Raw genomic sequence first — 21552 nt, forward strand, 5'->3', positions numbered from 1 at the left:
GCTATGTTCCCACCAACTAGCAAAAAGGAAACACAAGCTTTCTTAGGTCTTGTGGGTTTTTGGAGAATGCATATTCCAGATTACCATCTGATTGTAAACCCTCCCTATCAGGTGACCCACAAAAATTTCACATGGGGCCCTAACTGAGCAACAGCAGCTTTTGAACAAATTAAACAGGAGATAGTTCATGCAGTAGCCCTTCGGCCATTCTGGACAGGAGAAGATGTAAAAAACATGGTCTACACCACAGCCAGGCAGAATGGCCCCACCTGGAGTCTCTGGCAGAAATCCTCAGGGAAGACTCAAGTTCAATCCCTAGGGTTTTGGAGTTGAGGATACAGAGGAACCAAGGCCTGCTATACTCTGACTGAAAAAGAGATACTGGCATCATATGAAGGGGCCTGGGCTCTTATTGTCACCCTGCCTGTGCTGGGCTGGACGTTCGATGTTCAAATGCAGGGTCCCCTCCACCCATCATGCAACTGATGCTATGTGCAGTAAGTGGATTGCACTGTCATACATCAGGCTTGAACAGGAAAACCCCAGACACCCAGGAGTCTTGGAAGTGATTATGGGCTAGCCTGAAGGCAAAGATTTTAGAATATCACCAGAGGAGGTGACATGCATTGAGAATGAAAAGCAATATGCCCTGTTCACTGATGGGTCCTGTCACATCATGGGAAAGTGTCAGAGGTAGAAGGCTGCAGTATAGTCTTACATGATGAACTGCAGAAACTGTTGAAGGAGAAGATAAATTGAGCCAATTTGCAGGTCATCCAGCTGGCTTTAGATATTGCTGAACAAGAGAACTTGACCAGTGTTCTACCTCTACACTGATTTATGGATGGTCACCAATGCACTGTGGCAGTGGTTACAGAAGTGGAAGCAGAACAACTGGCAGTGAAGAGGCAAACCCATCTGGGCTGCTGCACTATGGACAGACATTGCTGCTTGGGTAGAGAACATGGTTGTTAAGTACATCATGTAAATGTCATCAAGGAAGAGATGCAACATATAGGTAGGCTCGGAACTGAGGGGTGGACTTGACCATAGACACTACTGCACAGCTTATGGATGAACATGATACATGTGCCATAATTAAGCAAGCCAAGTGCATAAAACCTCTTTGGTATGGAGAACAATAGAAATATAAATATGGGGAGGCCCAGCAGATGGATTGTATTACACTCCTACAAACCCATTATGGCAAGCACCATCTGCTTACAACAGTGGAAGCAACCACCAGATTGCTGGAAACATACCCTATGCTGCATGCTTCTGCCCAAAACACTATCATGGGCAAGGAAAAGTAAGTCTTGTGGTAACACGACACCCCAGAAAGAACTGAGCGAGACAATGGGACTCATTTCCCAAACAACCTCATAGATATCTGGGCCCAAGAGCATGGCATTGAGAAGATATATCACAGAATCACCTATCATGCACTCACCTTTGGGAAAAATGAACAATACAATGGACTGTTAAAAACTACTGAAAACTACTAAAAACTGAGGTTGATGAGTACTGCAACATTCAAACACCAGGACACACATTTTGCAAAAGCCACTTAGTCAGCACCTGGGGATCTGCCAATAGAATTGGCCCTGCTCAATCAAAATTCTGTAAGCAGATAAAGTCCCTGTAGAAGACATGAAAAACATGCTGGGCAAGACTGACTGGATTATTCCTGCCACAGGCAAAGGCAAGCCCATCCATGGGCTTTTGCTCAAGGACCTGGGTGCACGTGGTGAGTAATGTAGAAGAACAGGGAAACCTGGTGTGAACCTCAAGGGGATCTGATGCTGGGTCATCAGAACAGCCAATAATTTGAATTATATAATACTGCAAGTCACCACTACTATGGTTGCTATGGTTGCTGCATTATCAATGATATTACAGTAACAATCATCCAAATTAATGAATTCTGATCTTTTACTCCAAACCAGAAATGGCTTCAGCAGGCAACAATACAGCACCATGCATCAGCCCTCCTGCACTGAAAGACTGCTATGACAGATGGAGCCCAAAGTCATGAACTAAATGAATTCCACAGACAATTTAGAGGGATGGCCCAAAGACCGTATCTGTAACTAATGGAGATGTATGGGAAAGGGTGGGGCCTGAGTATGACATAGACGATATGGAATAAGGGGTGGATGTTGTCTTGGTTTCAGCCCAGACAGGGCAGGTCAGGCCACTCAGTGGGGAAGAGCTGTGGCCATGATGGCACAGGGCAGGGGATGGGGCAGAGCCAGGCCAGGTGGCCTGAACTGGGCACTGGGTGATTCCATACCATGTAGCACCATGTGGAAGGTCATGAAGCTGTGGGAGAATAATAGTGGCAGCTTCTGCTTTATTTTGAAGGCTTGTAAGAATCTTGTTACTTGCCTCTAAAATCTCATTTCCTCCCACATATGGGAATGCATATCTGGAGTTCCCGTATCTGAATAGCTTGAGCTATGAACACAAGTAAAGCCTGGTTAATCTAAAAAACTACCCTTTGCTTACTGTGGGGAAGGAGACAAGTGGTGGCTGCTGGTTGGTATAGCAGAAGTAGTGCAGTGCCAGGAGTGTTTGGAAAGGCGATTTGTCAGAACGGACTGGTCATCCAACACCTTTTTTCAGGAGGAAGGAGCAGAACTACACAAAGTGTTCACACAGGGGAGTAGCCCAGAACTCCAGAGCACGAAAACTTGTGTAGCTTTTGCTCCTCATCCTAGTGTCCTGGTTTCAGCTGAGACAGAATTGATCTTCTTCTGTGCCGTGCTTTGGCTTTAGGAGAAAAGCAGTGTTGATAACATGCTGAAGTTTTAGTTGTTGCTGCATTGCACAGAGCCAATGATGTTTCAGCTTCTTGAATCATCCTGTCAGTGGGGGAGGGCTGGGGGGGCACAAGAAGCTGGGAGGGAACAGAACCAGGACAACTGACCCAAACTGGGCAACATATGACATTGACATTGTGTGTAAAAGCTATAAAACTGAGTTGGCTAGGGGGGCTGCTGCTGCTCCGGGACTGACTGGGCAGTCAGACCCAACCTCTTAACATGCACACACAGGCCATGCTTTCCACATCTCCCATCTTCCTTGCTGCTTTCTTCTGGGCTTTATCCAGCCAGCTTAAATTTTTCTTAGAGTGTAGAGCCCAAACAAAAAGATAAAACATTCCAGCAGAGGCTTTATACTTTCCACGTAAAGTTAAAGGATTATTCTCACAGACAACACTCCTATTTATACAATGGAAAATACTGGTTGTTTTTGTAACAGTACAAACTGCTGGTCAGCACTCAGATTCAGATCCTCCAAAGCTTCTACATCTTTGTCTGTAAACTGCTCCATTGCCTGCCTTTGTCACTTAATCAGTTCTGATGAAATCTCCCATCTTAAGCACATCTTTACTGAGCAGTTTCTTACCCTGTCAGCATCATGATTCTTAATTCTGAGCTTGTTCTGTGCAGTACACAATGTTCTCTCCCAGCTTCATTTAATGTTAACATTTGAATAAGTACTTTCAATGTCAACATGCCATTCATTGCTGGAAATACTGACTAGAAAGAAGCCTAGGGAAGTCCCTGCAGGATCTCCTTCAGTGCTAACTTCCCTTGACAAGGGGCCATTGAGAACTACTCTTCTGAATATGATTCTCCCAGCAGTTCTGCAGCATCTTTATAGTAATTTCACAGTCTTTCTTCTATTTAGTTTGCTTTTCCACCAGCCAGCTTTCAAATTGCCTTTGCTGTTTTTAAGACTTGACTTCCTGTAACAGAGCTGCCCTGTTGCATGTGGGGTGTTTGTCCTGCCTGGAGGCTGCACAGATGTTCAGCCACAATCCTGCCATCTGAGAGGGTGCCTGCCTCATCTGATTACTTCTTAGTGATGGAAGTTCTAAAACCGCCGTGACCTTGCCAAGAAAGCCTGCTTCTGCCAGTGCTCACCTTCTGTGAGGTGATGCTTTGCCCTGCAGCTCCACACCATGGTGAGTGTGTGGTGGAAGCTGTGTTGTGCTCTCATCCATCCCGGGGCTCAGCCACAACTCTCAATTAGTTGAAAAGCCCCAGCCTACGCCATTCTGAGATATATCTGACAGGGCAACTGGTTGGGCACATAGGACAGCTGGAGTGCTGCAAGGGAAGGACATGTCTGTCACTCAGGGGATCTCCAAATACAATAGTTAAATTAACAGACAGTGAACCCAATGCCTGGACCTTCCACATATGGTTAGCATATGGCTGAGTTAAGTGACTGTCCTCTATCTCATGCATGAGAGACATACAAGGATGACCAAAGGGCATATGCGTGATAGCAATAAACACAAATAAAGATGAAGCAGAAGCTTTGGGATCTTCGTGGGCTTCAGACTACAGAAGACCTAGTAGAGCAGTTTCAACCAAAAATGCAATGTTACATTTACTTCCTAACCTCAGTATTGAAGTTAAAAAGAAAAGTCCACCACTTCCTAACACTAGCATTTAGGTGTGTTGTGGCAGGCCAAGTTGGTGTAACTCTAGGCTCTGGCAGAGGTGGGATTAGAGACAGCTTCTGTAGCAGCATCCTGTAGGCAGAGGCTGAGCAGCTGCATTTATGGATGGAAGCGGCTGGACAGGCTCCCCAGGGCATGTATGGAACATGGGTAAGGCAGACCTCAAACAAACTGTAAGCAGGGCTCCAGGCAAGGAGAGCTGAGTATGTTTCTGGATGCTCTGACATGGAGACAGTTCACCCTTCCTTCCACTCACTTTCTGGCCACTTTCCCCCATACCACTACCTGTGAAAGCACACTAGCATCTCCCACTCCTCCCACTGGGCAGTTGTTTGCTTTTTCTAGTAATTATTAGTTTATCCTCTGAAGTTTCTGCATGAATTAGCAGAATTAAGTAACTTCTTCCCTCTGTTTCAGCTTTGCTGCCTTGCTCAGACCCAGTAGGTAGGAGGCACTGAGCAAATAACAGAGAAATAATATTCTAACTTATTTAAAATAAAGGGAAAAATACATAACTCCAGTCTTTAGACAATTTTGGTGCTTCAGTGCCTGGAGAAGACACCCCTGATTTAAAAAAGTGGTTCCGATCCAGACCCAGAATCTACGCTTGAAAACGGAAGGAAACCCCCAAAAGGCACTTCAGAAGCACTTAGGGAGTGAAACTGCCTTTGGTTGATTACAGACACTGAACCATAGACACCTTCCCAGTTCAATTTCATGTGTTTTATTGTTGAACAAGAAGCTTTGTGGAGCCTGGTAACAGGAGACATGAGACATCCGTGAAGACACACATAAACAAAAGTTAGAGCCTTCACTTTGGGACTGAAAACTGAAGTTCTCTCTGACAGAAGAACTGAAATAGAGCAGAGATAAAACTCATTTTTCAGTACAGCCCAGTGTAACAAGGCACCTAGAAACCCTTACCACTCAAGCAGATTTCTCAGAGTTTTGCTGCATGTCAGAGGATCTGCGCCTTCGGTGCCAGCTTTCCACCTGCTCCATGCAGCAGAAGGCCCTGAGAGGACTGAGCAGAAAGCATCCAACTGAGGTCCCCCAGATGAAACATCTACTGTACTTTCCAGTGAACAATGTCTTGCTGTTATCCATTTGCCCCAAATTCACCTTCCAGTGCAGCCATGCTAATGTGTGATCCTACTAAAATACTTTATTCACAACATCTTATTTCAGCAAAGCAGTTACAGATGTTTGCAAAAGACAGAAGTGAAAAAAAAAGAAAATTACAATTAAATCACTCAGACTAAAAATAACCTTGACGGTTCTGTTTCATTCCCTTACCACTCTGAAACACTATCCTCTTCTGGCACAGTGGTACACAGCTTCTTTCTCCAAGCATAGCTTTTACCTTGCTGTATCTATTAAGGAGAGCCCTCCACAGGAAAGTCTGCATCTAAATGTACACTCATCAGAGCACTTTGGGAAACTTTTTGGCTCCAGAAGTCTCTTTCTCAGGCTATCTGAAAGGGGTTCAGACAGATTTAATCTTTCACCTTGAATCTGTGGGAATCAAATGTTGTTTCTGCATTAGAATTGGATAATATTTTTTATTTCATGAACTCTGTTGTCATAGTTCTTTTTGGGAGTCCTTCTACTTAACTTGGGGACGATCTCTGATAGTTTACATCACTTATCCTCTAGCCAATTCTTCCCAGGAATGCACGCTCTGTATATAGGTGTATATATGCATATTTTGTCACACACATTGCAAGAAGATCCTGCACGAGATCAAACCAGAGAACAAGTCATGGTATGCCGAGGAAGCCCTGAAGAGACATCTGAAGGCCTGCCATTTCCGCCCCCCCCCCACCCCCCCCACCCCCCCCCCGGTGCTCTTTGTTTACCGAAGACTTCGGAGACAATCACCATATCAATACGACAAGAAGAGCACTGAGACATCTTGGAAACAACAGGATGGCTGCTGACTGACACCAGATAACACACGAATCAACAAAGGTAAACTGATAAGATTGTGAACCTGGAGTACCCAGCCAATGGGGAAACAGGGCAGGGGATGGATAAAGAGAAAAACAGGGTATAAAGACTGTCATCTTGTGTCTATAGGTGCTCCTGCTTGCGGGACGCCCGCCATTGCAATCGCGAATAAAATCTGCTTTTATCAGAGATACCATCCTGACAAAAATTATTTGGATGTTTCCAACAAATCTCACAGTACTCCTTCCTTGTCAAGGAGATAGTTTGGTCATCTGTCTTCATTAAAATAAGGACTTCCTCACTCCCATGGGCATGCAAATATTCCTTCCTCAGATGGGTGGAAACTACTCTGTTTGACCAACTGTTTAACACTTTTGTTGCCTCAGAAAGTTCTCTGCAATTCCATCTAGTGTCTTACTGGCATATTTAACTAGGGCATGTATCCTAATACAGAATCTTGCAGTTTGTAATAATCTGTGCATTAACTAGAATCCCCTGTTGCATCCATCTAGATGAGATTAATATAGATTGACTATGGTTGGCATTTGGCTGAGACCAAACACAGTGGCACTTAGGTGGGCAATCTCTAATTTTGTTCTCCTGTAGGCACATTCAAGATCCACACTCTGCTGGTCTGCATGGATGGATCCCGAGCTGTTGCTTTTCATGATATATCTATCAAAAACCAGCTTACACTTCTTCATTCTTGCTGAAGATGGATCTCTGTCCAGCAAGAAGAAATCACCAGTACTGTTTGATAAGATGTGCAGTGTACATGCACATTCTAGCGGAAGGAATGCTCATACACTACCTGGGACACCTTACTGCCATCAGCACCCAAAGCAGTATTTCCTGATCCCCCCCAGTCTCTTGCTCCATGCCTGGTGGATAAGACAAATCAGATCATCTTAGCTGGAGAATCACAGGGGAAAGCAATATGCATAAGGTCTACAGTATTTCCTGATGGGGTTAGCAGTGTCCCTTCTCTTTTAGCTGAGTCCAGATTCACTTTGGAATAATGGCTGTCACTCCTATACTGGCTTCATAGTCAGTCAACATGCAGTCAGGCAGCCCCTTTCTGAGTCACTATCTGGAAGCTGCTGCACATATGGTTCAAAGAAAAGAATTGAAAGAATATGTGAAGACTTGATAAGATCTTGAAATAGTTTTTTATCATTCATCATGTGGGAATCAAATGCTGTTTCTGCATTAGAATTGGATAATATTTTTTATTTCATGATGTCCGCTGTCCTAGTTCTTTTTGGGAGTCTTTCTGCTTAACTTGGGGAAGATCTCTGGTAGTTTACATCGAACTTCCCAGGAATGCACACTCTGTATATAGGTGTATATATGTATATTTTGTCACACACATTGCAAGAAGATCCTGCACGAGATCAAACCAGAGAACAAGTCATGGCGTGCCTGAGGAAGCGCCTGAAGAGACATCTGAAGGCCTGGCACCATCCTCCCCCTCCCCAGTGCTCTTTATTTATAAGATTGTGAACCTGGAGTACTCAGCCAACGGGGAAACAGGGCAGGGGAATGGGTAAAGGGAAAAACAGGTATAAAGACTGTCATCTTGTGCCCATAGGTGCTCCTGCTTGCGGGACGCCTGCCATTGCAATCGCGAATAAAATCTGCTTTTATCAGAGATACCGTCCTGACAAAAATTATTTGGATGTTTCCAACAATCATAATAACAAGACAACTGGTTCCTGGGAGATATGTAAAATGGTTACAACCTCACAAGCCAAGAATTGTGCATCAACTGTTACTGGTAGGTAATGGTAAGTAAAATACCTTTAACTTTTTGGGAGAAGCTAGAAGCCAAACAGGAGCATGGCTAGTTTCTAGGACAGCATTACCATGCTTGTGCAACTTAACAGTTATATCTCTCGGGTACTGCAGCACACATTCATCATTTGGCTACAATAGAGACTAATTTTACACTGCATCCACACAAAAGAAAAGACCTCAATAGAAAAGAGATCTAGGTCCTGCTGCTGAAAAAAATGGTGCCAAGGAGGGATATGAAACTCTGTGACAGAGATGTATGTTGGCACCATGTTCCCACAATAAACACTGCCAGTAGCAGCTGCAGCAGTGACAAGACAAACAAGCAGTTAAGACAAACCAGCAGGTGCCATCAGTGAGATGTCCAGTCTATGAAACTGTCACAGAAAAGGTAGGGACAGTGGTTTTATGGCATATTATCTTTGACGTACCCATAGGTTCAAAGGCAAGGAATAATCTCTGAGTGCCAAGGTGCTATCCCAAGGTGTTAAACAGCAGGCCTCAAATGCCAAATGTGATTTTGTGGTGACTATATGGTGCAGCAGCACCAACCCTGCATTAAGGTCAAGGAAAAAAGCACATATCCAAGATGTGACTGAACTAGCTGCCTATGTCCTGAACTACCGATGTTTCAGGAACAAAGGTCAAAGCCAATCAGTCAGATGTAATCAAAACACTGTCCTGCCAGGGCTGGATAGGGCTTCATCACCTGCTTCAACTGGAAAGTCTGGAGGTTGCATCGAACTTCTGCTTTGTCTGAGGGCTGAATGACACTACAGGTGTCACACTTCCTTGGCAAACAGTTCACTTTGAGGAAGTGCAGACATCTGCAATGTTAACATGACACCACAGTAAATCCCAACTTTAGCAAAAACGAAAACAAACAACAAAAAATCAAAATAAAAAAAATGTACTATCCACACAGAAGATTTTCATGCAGAAGCATATTCTGCCTAAGCAGACTGAGAGAAACTGAGCCAGCCAAGAACACCACGTAAGCTGGAGTTGTCCCTCTACAGTGTCTCTGTACGTGCTGCAGGAGAATACTGTTATCTCACAAAGGGCTACAGACTTCATGGAAGGTGTGCGAGGCTCAGAAATGCATGGATCTTGAGTGCAGTATGACAAACAAGAGCAAGCCCTGCTTCAATATCACTTGAGTTTAGGACTACTCTAATGAGGAGCTTTAGACTCTAATGAGTCTTTCTAACATCATTTATATATTTTACCCACTCATCTAAACAGGACTTAAGTGCTCCCTAAAGCAAGGACTGGAATACAGAAATCCTTTCTATCCACTCTTCTATTCTCTGCTGCTATGTAAACCATATTCCTTGCTCTATAGCAACCCCACTGCAACAAGAGAGTGGTGAGAGAACAGGTTGGAAGTGATTACTCTCAAGCCCAGCTGCTCACCAAGCAGTATCACTCCCAACAACACGTCACAGATCTGTTAGCCAGGCCCTGAAAACCTCCAAGGATGAAGATTCTACCACCTCCCTAAGCAGCCTGTACCAGAACTACCCTGCCTGTCTGGTGAGATCCTCATTTCTGACCTGGTCTTCTGAAGCAGGACAGGGCTACTATTCCTTGTTGTATCATCTGTAAAAAGCTGCTTGAGATTATTAAGAAATTGACTCCAGGCTATCTGCTTTTCTGGGATAGGGTTCAATGACAACAGCTTTTATCACATAAAAAAGAGGCATCTACCTCTTGTTTTTTCTGATCTCAGACTAATGCGTGTGAGTAAAGGTCCATCACCAAGCTGGCTCATGTCTGAGCTTTGCAATGGGGACAGGGCACTTAACTCCTAATGATCTCCCCAACCTGCAAAGGATGTTGTCAATGAGCCAGAGCACACTGTGCTTCAAAATGAAGGCAACTGTTTAATGGTACTGTGCTTTCTAAAAAGTCCAGTGAGATGTCAGCACATAAAGCAAAGATAAATAAGGACTTGGCAGACTTCTAGGACAAAGAAGTCTGCAGCAAAGCACATCAGTTCCTGAATGGACCATGAGGCTCACTGACAGCCCATGGCTCTTTCTTGCCCCTACAATGAGTCTGATGGCTTTGGCTATGCAGTAAACACAGTGAACTCTTGCTGTCCTCTCCTCCCCTGTCATCCTGTCATTATTTCCATTTCAGACATCTGGTTTTGCAGGTCACAAGTTTTGCAGTGGTGTTGTAAGCTCACGACCAGAAAAGCAGGTAAGATGGTGTAAGCCAAAGTGGTACGAGTTTGACAGGTCTTGAGTTGCTGATAAGACTGTAAGTTAAGTCTGTTTCTCTATTAGCAAGACAGTGATTTAAAGACAGAAATATGGACTGAAAAGTCTATCTCTGATATCCGATTACACATGCTTTTCTTCTTCTGACTCCACAGGGAAACTGACTCTGACTTGAGCAACTTTCCAATTAACTATTTCTGTTTTCCCCTGAAGATGCTTTAGTGATGCCAGACATTCTATCAAACAACTCTAAATGTTGTACATGCATAGATACACATATCTCCAGCTGAAGGAAAAATAAAAGAATGTAGTAGAAATTACACCATTACAATGTTTTACATTCTTATTCATTCATGGCAGTGCTTCTACTTTACAGATATCTTTGAATGATCCGAATTAAGATGAAAGAGGGCTAGAGACTAGATCTAGTTTATGTGGCAGCAGGGTCATTCATTCATTTCTGTAACTCTCTGGGCATAACTTTTATCAAAACTAACTTGAGAGACAACTCCCTGCAGCAGATGTCTGCTACTGAAGTGACACATCTACTGGAGCCTCGACTTACCGTTTGTGAAGGTGTTCACATAGTACCTGCGGCCCTGGGGAGACATATAGCTCTGCCAGCCTGGGGGAAGATGGCCATTCAAGGTATCTTCTCCTGGCTGAGGAGTTGCCTTTCTGGGCTTCTGCTGAGAAAAAAAAAAAAAAAGAAGAAAAAAAAGAAAGAAAAAACACAGTCCTTTAAGTTGATATCTATATAATGTGAAGTCTAACCAGAAACACACCTGGAAAAGGATCATATGGTTTAGCATTCCAGAGACTGCAAGACACCTCAAAATTTCCATCCATTGCTCTTTTTATCTGTCCTATTCCCAGAACACAATTTATCTCCTAGAAATCTTCTCTTGGAGCACTGGGATACAGAATATTCTTTGGGAGAGAAATGGAACCCCTCTGTATTTGATGGTCCACAAGCACTGGACCTGTCCAGTAAAGGCACTCTTGTTAAACCATAAAGTGCAAAGCAGAAAGCAATCATTTGTCTGAGAAAGAAATGCATGTGGCACTCTCATTTACACTCACATGAATATGCTGGCAATTGAAAGCATTGGTCAGAAAAGTTCTATCCAAATGTAATTTACAGGGGCACTGTCAGCTTTAAACATTGTCAAGAACCTCTGCAGAGCCCTGTTGCATGGGCTGAAGTACATTCATCAGTATGCTGATTATATACCGATAATGTATGTAATTATCAGTGCATAAATTACTGATCCAGATGAAATCTGCATCCATATCATGCAGATGCAGGATGATGTCTTTATATTGCTATTATACTGATGGTTAGGATCCAGCTCACTAGGAGAGATCCACACCTTTAGGAAGAGAAGGGGGATAAGCATCATGCTGCTGCTCAGAACTGCTATGAGGGTTTGAGTGCCATCTCAGCTGTACATCTCTTCACAACTCAGCTGCAAGTCTCAGTGTGCTGGGGTTCAGGTTGGAAGGAAAAGAAAAAGGTGAAGCTGAAGGACATGACATTGTAACACCTGGTGATATCACCTCTTCCAAGCAGCTCTGGTGTTTCCTTGGTAGCAAGGGAATTACAGCAGCTGCTTGATGTGAGAACAGCAAAGAGGGCTTCATCCCTGTCTGGTCCCTTCAACCAGGGATGCCGAATGACAACACCTGGGATACATGGCCAGAGACTGCCAGTCGCAGACTCACAGGGCTGCAGCTATGAGCCCAACAGCATCCTGCTGGCTCACATCCAGAGAACATCACTTTGTATTTTTTTTCACTCCCTAAGGCAAACCAGGCATGTAATATACTGATTTTTAGGGGTTTTTGTTTGTTTGCCTTGCCTTAGAAATAAAGGAGAACAAGGAAGAACATGCAAAATTGAATTATTTATTCAACAGAAGCAAATCTCCATCCAGAAAATGCCTTCTGATATGGTGGAGAGGAAAGAAACAACTGCACTAAATTCAAAGGCAGCCACACTGAGGGAAGGCAGAGTTTCAGCATCTGCTGCATATGATATTCAAACACTGACAAAATGAATAGAGTTGTTAGAAAAGAAAAAAAAAAAAAAACCACTGTGATGTGCCCTTCTCCTACAGATCTGATTTCTTCATGAAGTTCCAACTCTGTTCCAACACAGAACAAATGGGACATTTAGTGATTTTGGAGCCAAAAGTATATTTTGCATTTCTTTTCAGTTTGAGAAGACTGATTACAGTGGCCCTCAGGAGGCACTGAACTTAAGAGTGATCTTGCATTTGTGTCTCATCAAGTATCTGGTAAAGGCAGATCACAGCCTGCAAGGCAGCCATGTGGACCCAAGACCAGTGTGAGATAAGTATTATCTTGATGCTGCAGCACAGACTGTGCTTGTGTTGATTCGGATTTCAGCTCTTCTCTTGGGCAGAGAGAGAGCCTGGGAGACACAGCTGACCCAGCGTGAATTTGACAAGTTAGCAAGGGAGATACTGAGGGAGATACCAGGCCACTTCAGCCTGGAGAAGACAGAGAGGGGATCTTATTAATGTGCACAAGTATCTTAGGGGAATTACCAACAGGATGGAGCTAGGCTGTTTTCTGTGGTGCGCAGCAACAGGACAAGAGGCTCAAACCGGAACCCGGGAGGCACCATGTGCACATGAGAAACAAATTCTTCATTGTGAGGGTGGCAAGGCATTGGTACACACTGCCCAGAGGTGCATCTACCTTGCAGATATTCAGACCTGCCTGGATATACTACTGAGCAGTGTGCTCTACATGACCTGACTGATGCTGTGGGGTTACCTACGTGATCCCCAGTGGTCCCTTCCAACCTCAGCCATTCTGTGAGTCTGATTCTATGGCTCTATAGAGTGTATGACTCAAATGAATATTTTGCATGCCTGAGGCTAGCACGGTGCTTCATACAACTGATCAGCAGGATCTTTGTTATCTGTTCCTGTTTCTAGTTCTTCTGTTCTCTAAGGCTTAATGAAATCACGTACATGTGAGAAAGCAGACCCTTTCACGGTTTATGTTGCTATTCAATATTTACTTTTTGCTGATCTCAGCTTAGTATGCCAGGGAAACCTCTCTTACACATTAGCCTGCCCCAAGGCAAACGTTCTCATTATTGTTTGTGTTATACTTCTGCCTAGAAATGTACAAAATGAAATTCCTGTCTTAGTCAAACTAACACAACCATGCCTACTTTCCTGTGGGCAGGGTCCCTCCTCACTGAAATACCTCTGTGTTTCATACAGCTCTCCGTGACAGCACCAAATCCCACAAATGAAAACACTGAAGTTGATGAATCTGACAGAAGAACTGGCATCCCAGCTTCATCTCTGAGTTATCCGAGTTCCTCTCCACCACGATGGTTGCTGACAGCGGTGCCTTGTTTCACTTAGTAATGCCACTCCCCACACAGCTCCAGAAATCACATTCTTGTTTCCAATTCCTTACAGCCATGTCTTGGCTCCACAGAAAGGACCTGCTCGCACAGCCCCTGCAGTACAAACTCAGCATCCACTATCACCCTCTGTTTGATTTTATTCTCAGTCGGGACTGAAAATAGTTCCCTGCAGGCTCCCAAAGGTGCGATGTCATTGGGAGCACCCGCTGCTCGCTCAGCAATGCAGACCAGTGCCTGCAGCACCAACCATGTGAACCTTAGACAAAAAATGTTTTTGTGCAAGCTGGCTGTGGCTGGTCCTCATTTGTGTGCTTTCCCTGCCACACCGAGGAGCTTCTCCATATCTGTCTCTCTCAGACCCCCCTTTCTACAGCCCCACCTAATGGAATGAAGCATGGGGAACTAAAAAGGACCTTCAACAAGCGTGCCCCATCAGTGCAGTTACCCCAGTCACTCTGCTGATGGTTAAGAGAAATGCTGGCTGATTTCTGTCTACAGAAGTACCTCTCGAAGGGCTTTCCTTGCACTTTGCACATACACAGTCCTTATCCAAAGCACGGGTAGGTTTATAAAGAAAGCCAAGACTGAAGGATGCTCGGAGGCTTGAGGTCAAGTAACACATGCAAGGAAGTTCACATCAGAATGGAAAGCCAGTCAGTTCCAGGTTACTTTTTAACTACAAACAAGTCCTCCAAACATTTTCCAAGGGACTGCACAGAGTAATGGAACAACTCCGGGTTGAGCTCCTGAACTCTCTCTACCACAGGATTAACAACACTTATATTGTTTGAAAAAGCATACTGAAGAAAATTAAAATTCCACAGTGCAGGAGTCTACCAGCTCCTGAAGAATTTGGCAGCAGATTGGGTCAGCCTTGAAGATAACAAAATTACAATAGACTATCTCAGCTGCACAAGATGACCCCATGAAGAGGAATTCAGGATAATCCCATCCTGGGTTCTGTTCCAGAATATAAAAGTTACAGAATTGTATAAATTTACTGCACACTTCCCACTTCTGTCCTCACATCTTCTTTGCCTTCTGGAGCTGAAATCACATCCATTCCTGCTCCTCCTTTTGCTTAATGAGGCCCAATAATGTACCCACTAGCAAGAAGGTCAAGACAAAGTTTGGCACACTTTAGGGCTCCATGATATCACTTCCTTTCATACCATCAGTACCAGCACCCTGCAAGGACAGATACCCACTGGTTTGCTTAATGAAAGCTCTGCTATTACTCCAACATCCTCTGAGTGACCTCTTCAGTTGCTTCTGGTCTCCCTGGCAGGCTGCAACTAAGGCAGAGATCAGGTGCCACAGATGTGCTCTTAAATAAAAGCCAAGAGATGCAGGCAGACAAGAGAGAGCGGACACCACTGTGACTGCCATTTAAACTAGGGTGGAAAATGGTATAAAGAATAAAATTAAGCCAATGTTTCAGATCAAACCTCTGTCAAAATGTATCACTTCAAAAAAGCATGCAAACATTATTTTTTGCAGTTACTAATTCTATTTTGGAGTTCTTGATATTTCTACCATTGGTTCTGATTCTGCAAATGCAGAAGTGCTGAGGGCACAACAGCCCATGTGAATGACAGAGGACTGAACATAGAGAAAACCCCAGCGCTGCCAAATGTTGTTCTAATAAACAACAGAACACCGGTTTGCTTGGAGTACATGAACTATGGGTATGTGGATCTCTTCCTTTTGTTTGTGAGGGATATGATTCTAAATATAGCTCACTATTGTGCAGTATTTTACCCCACCTTGGGGACTGCAAAAGAAGAGCTTCTGGCTATGAGGGCCACTTCTGTATTAGAATCTCTAATTGGTCCCAATGGAGTCCCCTCCTGCACACACTTGCACTTCCCATAGCAGCACCACTCCCGTCGGATACTCTAAGGGGGAGAAAGGAACTGAAAAAGGAACAGGGAAAGAATCAAAGAAGAAATGAAACTTGGTTTCACCCTCTACTCCTCAGCACCCTGCATTCACTGAAGCAGAGATAGCAGGAAGCTCTGGGATACATCATATGGTGTGGGGCAGCAGTGTTTAGGGCTGGGCTCTAAAATGCATCACAGCCAGTAGTTTTGCCTGGCTCAGCAGTGCATCCTTTGAGAAATGAGTGTTGTGGAAGCCATGGGGACAGTGCTCCGTCCCAGCTCGGCCAGGAGATCAGAGTCACAGTAGAATGACTCTATTTTGCGTGGCAGACAAGTCCCATCCAAGCCATTCTCTTTTTCCAGCATCAGCACAGTCACATTTGAACCATACTTACACACCCACACAAGAGGAGTTCAGACTAACCTGGCATGTAATGTAGGCAATCCTACTCACAGTGCAGGAGACAAAGCAAAGCCAGAAGGCAACACAGGGACAGGAAGCAACCGGCAGATGGTGTTCAAGAGCCCAGCTCTGAAGTTGACACTGCACACACAGACACGCTTCCAACCCTCCTCCCCAAGCCCGGTTCTTAGCAGAGCACACCCTCTGCCCCTGACTTGGATCGCAGGAGAAGAGGCACTTCTGCTTGCATACCTCTGTCTTGGATAGCTCGGCAAGACAGTGCCATCACTCTGATTTCTGTTTACTATTCTTAGGAGAATAAAAACAACAAGGATAGTTTATGAGAACAGTAAATCGCAATAGAGGACAGTCTACGTGGACAGGAGGTTTTGTTATTAGCAAAGTGCATTATGAACCAGCAGGCAAAGACAGGAGAGCAGACAGTGACTGGAAGTTGAGACTAGATAAGCTCAGATCAAAAAGAATCTGTCAGTCATGGGGATAATTATCAACTAGAATGACTTACCAGGGGGCTGTTCACTTCTTGTAGTTCCTCCATCAAGACTAAGTTCCCCTTTCTGGAAGAAGTGCTATATTCCAATCAGGGGAAAAGACGGGACACTGAAATCCCCCGATCCGGCTGTGCAGAAGCTGGGGTTGTGTGGGCTGGCAAGCCTTCCTGTCTCTCAAATCTCGCAACTCCCACAGTGCCTTTGAGCTGGGAGAAACAATTAATGCCACTCCCCTCACTGTCACTGCCGGGAGTGTCATCAGCCTCTACACGGTGCTGGGGGGCAGATTTGGACCTGGAAAGGATGTTTGTAGTACACCATGGAGGAAGCAGGAAACGTGAACAATATGAATGTGTGACCCCAGCAAAATCCTTCTGCATCTATGTTTACTGACTGGAAAGGGGACCAGTATATCTCTCCAAACATTCAAAACCAAGCACAAAAGCACTTCTGTCCTATGAGATTCCCTAGGATCAGAAACCCTTTCAGCAGGAGCACTTAGTGAGGAGCCACCTGCCCAGCAGGCCTCCTTCTCCACGATAAACAACAGTTTTCACGTGCTGTTTGCAGAAGCACAGAGACAGGAGTCTTCTGATACATGCAGAACAGAAAGGAACTGGGAATATGCATCAAATATCAAATGAATCTCAAAGCACTGGAGCTCTTCAGTACCAAAGCACTCATTCTGGTCTCTCCCACAGCATCAAGTCACAACGCATCTCTCAGCCTGTGTCTCAGAAGCAGGTGCTGACAGAGACAAGTATACCAGTCCCCAAAGTCAAATTCCTTGCTAAACACAGCCTTCAGGGGAGTGTTGCCATAAAGCAGGACTCTGGGCCCATGTCTGCACCACAGCCAGGGAGCTGGGTGGGAGAGGAGGGGAATTTGGGCAGCTGTGGTTGGGGCTAGGAAACTGCACCCACAATGGAGAAAGGACTGGGTGGGAGATGGCTGGGTGGGCAAGGTGGTAATGGATTGATGGGTGAACCTGATGATCTTAGAGGTCTTTTCCAATCTTAATTATTATAATTCTATGATTCTGTGGAAAGCGTCCACTGAGAGCATAACAAAAGCAAACCTAAGAAAATAGTTCTATAGGATCAACCCACCTAGGACACTAGCTCTGATGGAGACAGAAAGATGTGCTTCTTATGGCAGAGCACATGAACCTGACCACTACCTGTGACCCATTCCCCCAGCACTCCTGGGCATCAGAAAGGGGATGTTAGGGAAAGGACAACAACTGGGGGGCAGAGCAGCCACCCCAGTGTGTCATGACCTGCTCAGGAGCCACAGTCTTAGCCACAGAACAGCATTTCAAGTGAGGCAACATAGAATGAAGGGCCCACACACATCAGTCCATCCCATACTGACTGATCCACTGAGATGAGTCCAGCCTTGCTCAACAGAACAAAATCACTTCCCATTTTCAAACTGCAGGAAATCCCCTTTTCCCTTCAGAGGGATCCTCAGGAGGAAACATCTGTGTGCTTAAAAGCCTCATGAAGATGCATTACCTCACACTGCACTCCAGAGGAGAGTAGCCCTGAGTGTCTCCCAAACACATAGCACAAGGTAAGGCAAAACAACCTCTGAACACCCTGAGCAAGGACCACCAGAAGTCCCTTCCAAATTCAGTTCTTCTAGGACTGTATGGCCCTATTATAAAGCACAGCACCCAACCCTGAAGCTGTGAGAATTTGAGCAACCTGGTCTGGTGGGATGTGTCCCTGGCTGTAGCAGTGGGGTTGGAACTAGGTGATCTTCTAACCCAAACTATTCTATGATTCTATGAACTAAATGCAGTGCTACCTGCTACTGCCACTTACTTGGAATCATACTGCACTTCTGCTGCAGACCTGATAGCACAGAGAAGTATAGCGAAAGTATAGAGAAAGGCTGCAAAGTCCTTGCAGTGTCCTGCCCAGTGTCAGAGGATCACTGGAGCAGAGAAAAGACAACAAAATGCAGTGGAAGCTCCCTGCAAGAAGGAATGTAGGGACACAACAGGGAAAAGCTGCCACAACTCTGCACCAAAACAGCCCCTGTTCTGGAAGGAAAAGCTTGCTCCATAACTACATCAATGAGCTGGTGTTTCTGTCTAGCTAAAAGTTCCATAAACACTGACCTTGACAAAGCTATGAATCACAGAATCACAGAATGGCCAGGGTTGGAAGGGACCTCAAGGATCATGAATCTCCAATCCCCCTGACACAGCCAGGGCCACCAACCTCCACATTTAATACCAGCCCAGGCTGCCCAGGGCCCCATCCAATCTGGCCTTGAACACCTCTAGGGACAAGGCATCCACAACCTCTCTGGGCAGCTGCTCCAGCACATCATCACTCTCTCTGTGAAGAACTATGCATCCAATGGCGTGAAGCAGAATTAAGAACAATACAGTGCAGCCAAAGAGCTGGGGTTTGAGTCTGCATCTGAGTGCAGCTGATGCTTCAAACAGGATTGTTAGTGAGAGAAGTCCGTGAAAACCCTCAGCAGTAGCAATGCCTGCACTGAGACACTGAGACCCACACCCACCCTCAGAATGAAGCTCCCACCCCAGAAATGCCCCACACGGCCTTGGCAGGCTGGGCACAAGCACAGCCATTGCAACTTGCACCACGGCAAATGGAAATGCCGGTGCCCCTCGGAGCCTCTCCAGCACTGCCCAGTCTCTTTAGCACATTGAGTCATTTTGTGTTTTCTTCATTTTTATGCAATCTTTCTTGCTCAACATTTGGTTTCCATGGTGTCATATACACTGTGTGAAACAGATTTATATTTAGAAAGTGGAACGGGTCATATGAGCTCACCCAGTTGTTATGGCAACCAACACAACTCCCGTTCAGCTGCATCCGATGGCGCGGGGTGCTGCGAGAAGCGCCCCTCCATGGGTGGCCCTGCAGACACCGCTTCTGCAGCAGAAAGTCAGCAGACGCCACAAGCGCAGATGTGGCCACTGCCTGCCGCAGCCCAGAGGGTCGCATGCTTCTTCTCTGGGCACTGCACCTCAGCCCTGGTAACCTTCTGCCACAGCAACCCGCTTCCTCAGTGACAAAAGCACCTTTCACCTGTGCCAGCTGTTAGGGAACCTCGGTGTTGCCTGTGGCAGCTTGAGCCGAGGCTGAGAAATTGCACAGCACACACCCCACGTGCCAGATGAATGGGACAGCTCTCATTTGTCCTACCCAACAAAATCCCCTGCCCTGATAACTCTCCTTCCCGCCATCCCAAACTCTCTTCCCTGCCTCTTCTTCGTAAATAACATTAGCAACTTTGTGCAGCTGCTCTTTCTTGGTCTGGTGCACCAAGGCACATACGGGGACAAGCTGGACGAAGTCACAGCAGTGAGCAGTAGTGGATCCTGTCTCATGGGACACATGGCACCAAGCCTGGCCCAGGTCCTGCTGCACACAATGTCCACTCCTCTGCAAAGCAGCAGTACAGGGAGGCTCTTGGCAGTTGTTTTAGGTTTTTTGGCTGAGGAGAACAAAGCTTGGTAGATATAAGAAGTAGGAAGGAGAAGGAAGATGGGATGTGGGCGAGACTCAGGGTGGGGAAAGAGTGTAGGGGTGGGGTCTGGACTTGGGGAGCACAGTATTCATGGAAGACAACAAAAGGCGCTTCTGATGTGGGGATCAGCAGACAGGGCAGGAGGATGAGCGCAGTGTGCAGAGAACAACAGTGTGGCAGCTGGCTTTAGTGCTTCTTGATCTGCCTGAGCTCTCAACATGCTCCCAAGCAAGTTAATCACTTTCCCATGTTTTCTTTCCAGTGTGCTCATAGCCAGAGTGCTTCCCTGTCATGGTATTTAGCACTATGTGACAAGAGTGTAGAGTCCTGGCACTGAATGAGCAACCATGAAAGGGGAAACAAAGTACCTACCACCTTCATAGCAGGCACTGCAGTCTCGGAACAGCCTGCTCTGATTAAAAAAGGCTGTCTAGAACATGATGACCACAGCTACAGGTGCTCATGTATTCCAATAATGGATATACTATAATGAATGTACCCACAGAAAGCTCAGGAATCACTCCTAATAAAATAGATGGCCTGTTGCTTTTCCTTTCTGTGCTAATGCTAACCCAGTTACTGGACAAATCTGCCCTACTCTCTTTGAGCAGCTCCCCCCGGCTCGTGTCACCCAGCTGAACTATGTATGAAAACAGGCCATAGTGAAACTGAATGGGAAAGAAGATGCAGGAGGCCCCAGCAGGCAGAAGCAGGAGCTAGCACTCTTAGGGGGAGCCTCTCTGAAGTGGTCTGGGGAGGCCAAAGGCATGAATGGCCAAGGAGGAGCCCACCTCCAGGCACACAGCTGTGACGAAGGACTCACCTACAAATGCACAAGGGAGTAGAGAGGAACAGTAAGAGCAACACAGCAGGACAGTGATAAGTGTACAACCCCAAAACCAAATGAAACAGAGCACTCTGCTTGGCTCCTGCCCTCTGCAGAAGAGCAATCACTCTATTATCTGGAGTGAAAATCATTACCACCAGTCAAGGGAAAGGCTCTGCAGACCATCTGTCTCTGTAGACTCGTACTGTCTTTAGGGGTTTAGGCTAATGGGAAGAAAGCAAAGCACACTTTGGGACTGAGCAAGTCTTGGAATGTTTAGGGAAAAAAACAAAGGTGGGTGAAGGGAGGAATTCAGGTAGTTTGGGGCAGAACCAGTGCAGAAAAATACCTACATCTGACCACTGCAGTCCATCCTGTTGTCGTTTTATAAAACTCCATTTCTGGCTGCGTTCCTGGAAAAGAAGCTTTCTATTCAGTGTGCATGTGCATATGGAGGTTAATTACTGCCAGCATCAGGAATGGGGACCTTCAGTTACTGTGCATCTGGAGTGCCAGCAGCTGAAACCATGAGAGTGCGGGTGTACTCAGCG

The 21552-nt window shown here is 45.5% G+C and overlaps 1 protein-coding gene across 6 annotated transcripts in view; it reads right to left on the minus strand.

The window, feature by feature from the left end:
• The window catches only part of GAS7 (growth arrest specific 7), a 105203-nt gene that overhangs the window by 55287 nt on the left and 28364 nt on the right, over positions 1–21552 (minus strand). For 2 of the 6 annotated variants that reach the window (XR_004168396.2, XM_031603779.2), the window contains exon 2: positions 11015–11138. The exons of 1 other annotated variant lie outside the window; for it this stretch is intronic. Coding sequence is in view for 4 of the 5 variants with exons in the window: in XM_031603779.2 (XP_031459639.1) it covers positions 11015–11138 (124 nt within the window). In the remaining variant the exon portion in view is untranslated. Of the gene's footprint in view, positions 1–11014; positions 11139–16676; positions 17140–21552 lie in introns of those variants that run through there. 3 more of the 6 variants (XM_090122046.1, XM_031603781.2, XM_031603780.2) reach the window with 3 other exon arrangements.

Source organism: Phasianus colchicus, chromosome 20 (genome assembly GCF_987193195.1).
Source record: "Phasianus colchicus chromosome 20, bPhaCol1.hap1.1, whole genome shotgun sequence".
NCBI lineage: Eukaryota > Metazoa > Chordata > Aves > Galliformes > Phasianidae > Phasianus > Phasianus colchicus.